The following is a 6,000-nucleotide window of genomic DNA, read 5'->3' on the forward strand; positions in this document are numbered from 1 at the left end:
TTGGTTTAAGTCCCATTTCAACATTCCTGTTCAGTGAAATTTATCGTAACTTAGAACTGCTGAGTTTAGTGCCATTTCCTTCTTGAGATCTACTCGTAAGTTGGAAGCGTGAAGCTTACAGTGTGCAGTGTCCTTACCCGTATGATAAGCACAGGTGTGAATTCACCTTTGGTAAGGCAAGAGCAGCGCCAGGGCCCTTCTGTTATTTTGGGAACTGCTGTTGATCTGAACTGGGAGGAGCTGCCATGGTACTGGCACCTTACTGAGTCTTCAAGTGTGATGTTTTGAACAAGATGATTATCTGTGATTTCACCCCCCTGCCCCTTTCCTGTGTTACATTAACGAGGCAAAATAAGCCTACTTTGACCAAGGAGGATCATGACCTGCTTTCCCATTGGGTGATGACCAGTGCAGCTGATCTGCTAACTATGTGTTGATTCATTAATTTTGTATGTTCAAAACCAGAGATACCAGGAGGCTGTACGCAGGAGATTCACCAAGATTGTGTACAGTGATTCGAAGTTCTGGGTCCAGGAAGACAAAGTCGGTAAGTGTCTTTTTAATGCGACTTGATTTTCCTGTAATCTGTATCTTTAAATTCAGATGTTTTGAAATCAAAATCATTGGATTATGTGTGATCAAATAGCACCATCCAGACACATTTTTACTCCTTTCAGAGGACTGTTTCTAAAATATAGTTCTAAAATGAATATTTTAAAGAGGAAGGATCTCTTCTGATCCTTCTGATCACAGGCTGTGATATTCTACTTGCCTTTATTTGGGCTGCATTTGGATGGAAAGCACTGCTAGTGCAACATAGCTGAAGGATAGGATTCTTTAACAATACTTCCAGTCATCAAATGTTAAGTTTGAATGTTTTCCCTTTTCTAGGCATTTGTCATTCCTTAGCTTATATATTTTCTTTTCTACCAAAATGTGTGTAATGATTTTTGTGCAGTGAAGATGATATTCCATAAGTACATACGCTCAAATTCATCTGTAAGCTACTTGAATTTACTCCTGAAGATAGCTAGTTTACTTTCTAAGTCTGAGGTATCCTAAACCTACTTCACTCCTTTTCTTGCTAAGCTCTTCATTACTTGCCTGTCTTCAGTTTTGAGAAAGGCACTGGCAAATCTGTAAATCTTAATCTTGAAAAAAGTATTTAGTGTGTTCTCATTTTACTTGATTCCTTTGAAACACCATTAATTACTTAGCAGTGATCATTTTCATGCTGCTGAATTCAAAACTATTCTTAAAGAGTTCACAGGCTGAGGGTAAGGTATAGTGAAACAATCTCAGTTTGTTCCTGCTGTTGATTTACTTGGGCAGGAGCAAGCAGATATTTATCTTCTAGTTTGCTTCACCCATTTTCTTTCCTTTGTTTTAATAAGCTATCAGTTTAAACAGCTTAGAGTTCAAGAGTGAATGTTAAGTAAATATTAGTGTGGCAGTGATTCCATGACAGTTTAAGGTTTTTCTCGCAGTACACAGACGATAATATTAAATTACTTAGTTTAGAAGATTTTTCTCTTTCCTTATTCCTTTAAAGTGATGGTGATATTGTTTTTAGATCATGCAGCATACATGCAAGTTTAACTTTTATAGCCTCAGAAACTCTGGATTTTTCTGTACAGAATTCATTATTTAATGTGCTTCAGCAAAAAGTATTTCATCCTTGAAAAAAAACACAGTTTGGATGCTTCCAGTTCACATTAATCACATTTTTTATTGTTTTTATTGTATAGAAAATAAAAGGAAGAATGTAAAGTCCTTCAGATGAAAGATATAACTACCTTTTCACATCAGATTGAATTTTTAATTGAGAGGGACCTAAGTAATATTAGTGGGAAACTGTTCACTAATGAAAGGTAGCATTCCAAACAATAGTTTGATGTTTCCCATAGGTAAGTGTACGTACTTAAATATTGTTTGCCACAGTGGCGTGCTAATAAGGAAGACTTATGCTTGTTGGTTTTGCCATCCCCCCGCTCTGTACATTATCCTACTATTTGATTGAGTTACAGCAGTGAAGCTACACTGATTTTCCAAGTGGAGTATCTGATCGCATACTGACTTTAATGGAACTGTGTTCTTTTACACCCATTGGAAAATTTCATAGTAAGACTGGTGAAGACTTAGCCCAAATCTTGTTGGATTTTTTTTCCACGTCTTGGATTTACTGCCAAGCTTAATAGACTATGCTAGTTTTAGAGTGGCATTTTCTATCTCTCCTCTAGAAGTATACACTGACATAACAAACAATACTAAAGGTAGGATTTCTAAAATGCCTAGCTTTAATACACTGAGCTCTTGGAAATCCTATATTGAATTTCCATTTTAGGGGCTTGTCACCTTCAATACTTATCTGAAGGACTTCCCTTTAAAAGAAGCAAAAGCCTTTGTGGGGACTTACCTGCAGTAAACGTAGTTTTTCTCTTCCAAAGAAACAATTTTAAATGTTATTTTCTTCCTTCTAGAACAACAAATTGCATCAATAGCTAAAAGACCTACATCTCCTCATCCAATTCAGATAACCAAACTAATCGGACACACAGAGCCAGAAATGGGCATTGTATGTGAAAAACTTTTTGATGGCAAGTAAGTAGGAGATTTGGCCCTACACTAAACTGTGATGCATATGAGCTGTGTGTCTTCATTATAGTGGTTTCATTACAGAAAATTACAGTTATTATTTGAAGAGATTTTCTGAACCTTCAAAAAGAGAATTGAAAATCTAGTTCTGGCTTAACGACTATTTTATATTTCCAGTGATATCAATGAAAACAAAGCAGCAGAGGAGAAATTGCAGACTGGAAATGACATTCTGCAGCCCTTGACTCGGAATTCTCTACATAAAAAGCACTGTGTGTCTCTCTCTGTGCCAAAGCATATGCTCCAGAGCATCTTGGACTATAACAGCAGATACCAGCATCACTTGAAGCTTATTTCCCATGAGGCGATAGGCACTTTCAATCCATGGCAGATTGCTGAGAGGTATATGAACTATCTTTGTGTTTTTGAAGATGATTAACAGTTTTTTTTCTGTCCTTATTCAGGAAAGGAGTGGGGAGGGGACCATTTAAATTCTAAATTGAAAGCCAGAAGCAATCAGCTGTTTCTCTGCTGGGACTTGGTGTTCATGGATTTTTAAGGTAGTTGGATAAAGTAAAAGGGTATGGGAGCAGAGTGTCCCGGAGGAGTGATTATTTTTCACATCTTTCTATGGTGTTACCACGAAAACAACTGTGTGAAATATCGGGTAACAAGTTATTTTCAGAAGACTCTCATCCATAGGTAAATTGAAGGAAAACAAAGTTAACTTTTTTTTTTTTTTCTGAGTGAAAATGAAATAAAGCACTGTTAATCTTTGTGGTGAGGGATTATGAAGTTGATGTTTCACAGAACAACAGTAGATATTCTTTAAAAAGAGACCACTGGCTTTAGTGCAGATTTCAGTGCTTCCGCTTCCAGAAGTCTTCATGCTTCATGGAGTTCACTGTGGAAAGTGTGATATAGGTGGCTTACCATCCCTTAGTACAAATAGGAGAAGTGAAGAAGCAATAAGTAACAGCCTCTCTGCTGTTCACTTCCTGGCAAAGAAAAACTGTGTATTGCGCTCAGTGTCTGCTAACCAAGCAGGGCAGTGTAAGCTGAAATACCCTCCCTTGCACTGAAGCTTGAACAAGTGTTTTGATTGCTCAGTAACAACTAAATTATATCACTTGCTATCATTTCCTTGTACTTCTCTTGGGTGATTGCCTACAATCGCCTAGAAATGGTTTTCAATATGTGTGTGTATATATATCACCTATTAGTCTTGTAAAGTCCCAGCCCAAAAAAGATGTGGAAATACAGGCCAAACTTGAACCTTGCTAGTCTTGTTCTTTCAGAACCAGACCACAACATCAGTTGGCGCAGAGGGGCTGTTAATTCCCTGCATAGTGGAAATGAGAAGGCTTCTGACTGTGGGAGGAGAGAAATGAAAGAAGAAAACTCTGGAGTAATAAGAAAGAACTACAAAATCTAACTTCAGTGGTTGTACATGGAGTGGTTTGCCATAATTGTCTGTATTGGCAGACTGGACATCAGGTTTAATTGCCAACAGTGTTTAAACTTCTGCACACATTTTTAATGTAGCAGCATTGCAATCAGTGATACAGCTCATTTGAGTAGCATTTGGTGTCTGCATCAGTGTTTCCAGGAACAGGTCCCACATTATTTAACATGATTTGCATGCATGAAGCTACTCATGTGTGTTGATGGTTTGCCCAACTGTGGATAAATAGGCAAATGTTTCAATAACTGTGGTTAGACCACTGTATTTGGATCTACTGAACTAAAGCACTGAAATATGTGTCGTCAGTTCTCAGTACTGTCATTCTGCCTTCTGAGCTGTACTCCTTTTTATTATTAGCGTGAGGCTGGATAGTTCAAGGACCGGCACCTTCTTGGGATTGGCAGGTGGATTAAATGGCAGTGAATCTCCTTCTGACAGCTGAACTCCACTGCTGCCATTTGCCTGATACACGTTGTTACCTGAAATCAATCTACAAATGCGGCCTGATATCCAGCATGCTTCATTGACTTATTCTTACCACCAGAGGGCATTATAAATCTTTTTGTATAAAATAGTATCATGCAATGTTTAAAAGAAACTCTCCTGTTCTATGCTCAAAAGGTCTTAGAAAGACTAATTAGACATTTTACGATATATGCAAAACTGATGAGATGTTTTCAAGAGGACAGTAAACAATTGTGTTCTTACACTAAAATAGTTTTCCCCTCTGTACCATCTGCTGTGGTTCAGAGATCACTGAAAAATGAAATTTCTGGTCCTACTTTTCTTTCAACTATTGCTCTCAGTAAGGCCTGATTCAGTGGCAGCTAAAACCAATAAGAAGATTCTCATTTACTTCAATGGCCTTTGGATGAGCACCATAGTATGTTAACTCTTATTCCCAAAGCAGGATTTCTATCTAACAGTTTCAAAAAAGGAAGCAACTGACATCTCTCAACAGTTTTAAGCCTGAAGTATGTCCTTTGCTATGAACCAGGTTGAGGAAAGAATTTCTGATACCTTATACAACTCGCATCAGAACACATACCACATCTTTTCTTGGGCTAAGCAGTAGAAAGAATGAAAAAACATGAGTATTTGCATTTTAAATCAGAGCACTGGTATCAATGGAATGAACGAGTGGAATTTGAAATCTGACTTTCTGAACCTTTTCCTTTTCTTTATTTCCTTCCCCCCACCTCAGTCTTGCAGAGCAACTAACAGAAGAAGCCCTATGTGATGTGGCAGCAGAGCTGCAGGATGTTTGTGAAGATTATGCAGAAGCTGTGTTCACGTCAGAGTTCTTGCAGCCAGCTCAGTAAATGCTTTCAAATCTGCCCCATTATAAATTGCAACATCAGCCTCAGTCTAACAGTCTTATCAGATGATCTTATTTTTCATGGTTTTTTTTTAAAGTCTGTGAGATTCTGTTCAGCAAATGAATGAAGTCCATTAAGGATTCATCTCGGGTTTTTATAAAACCATTATCATAATGTTTTCCTTTCAGACTTTATTACACTGCATTTATCGGGACTTTTTGTTAGCCAGTGTTTCAATAGAATGAAGTAAACTGTTACTGGTAAAGGTTATATAATTTGATAGGAATACCAATCCATTTGTATACCGGTATTACCTCATGCATTTTTGTGTTTGATCTTCTGACTAGAATAAAAGACTGGGAAGAGGACTGGGCTCAAGCAGTGTCATGGACTCAGCTGTACTCTGCCTCAATGTTCTGCTTTAAAATGGAGAGGATCAGACTTACCTCATAAGGGAAGGGAGCAATGGGGTTTAGTTTATTCTTCTCTGCAAAATGCACTGAATGTATCTCATAGTGGTGTTGGAAGAATGAAGCATTACTTATATTTCTAAAGCCAAGATGGAACAGTCCAGAGTAAAAACTGTTTGGTTTGCTGTTTAGGGCTTTCAGTATCATGTAA

At 37.7% G+C, this 6,000-nt stretch overlaps 1 protein-coding gene across 1 annotated transcript in view; it reads left to right on the top strand.

Annotated features, from left to right (window-relative positions):
- KIAA0753 overlaps positions 1-5,792 on the top strand; it is a gene marked incomplete at its 5' end in the record, with an annotated part of 19,403 nt that extends 13,611 nt beyond the window's left edge. Inside the window, 4 exons of the mRNA XM_082492944.1 lie at positions 466-547; positions 2,481-2,601; positions 2,773-2,997; positions 5,265-5,792. Coding sequence (XP_082349070.1) covers positions 466-547; positions 2,481-2,601; positions 2,773-2,997; positions 5,265-5,382 — 546 coding nt within the window. The 3' untranslated portion in view covers positions 5,383-5,792. The remainder of the gene's footprint in view (positions 1-465; positions 548-2,480; positions 2,602-2,772; positions 2,998-5,264) is intronic.
- Between the last annotated feature and the right edge of the window lie 208 nt (positions 5,793-6,000).

This window comes from Vanellus vanellus, assembly GCF_965231255.1.
Source record: "Vanellus vanellus genome assembly, chromosome: 19".
Classification (NCBI taxonomy): Eukaryota; Metazoa; Chordata; class Aves; order Charadriiformes; family Charadriidae; genus Vanellus; species Vanellus vanellus.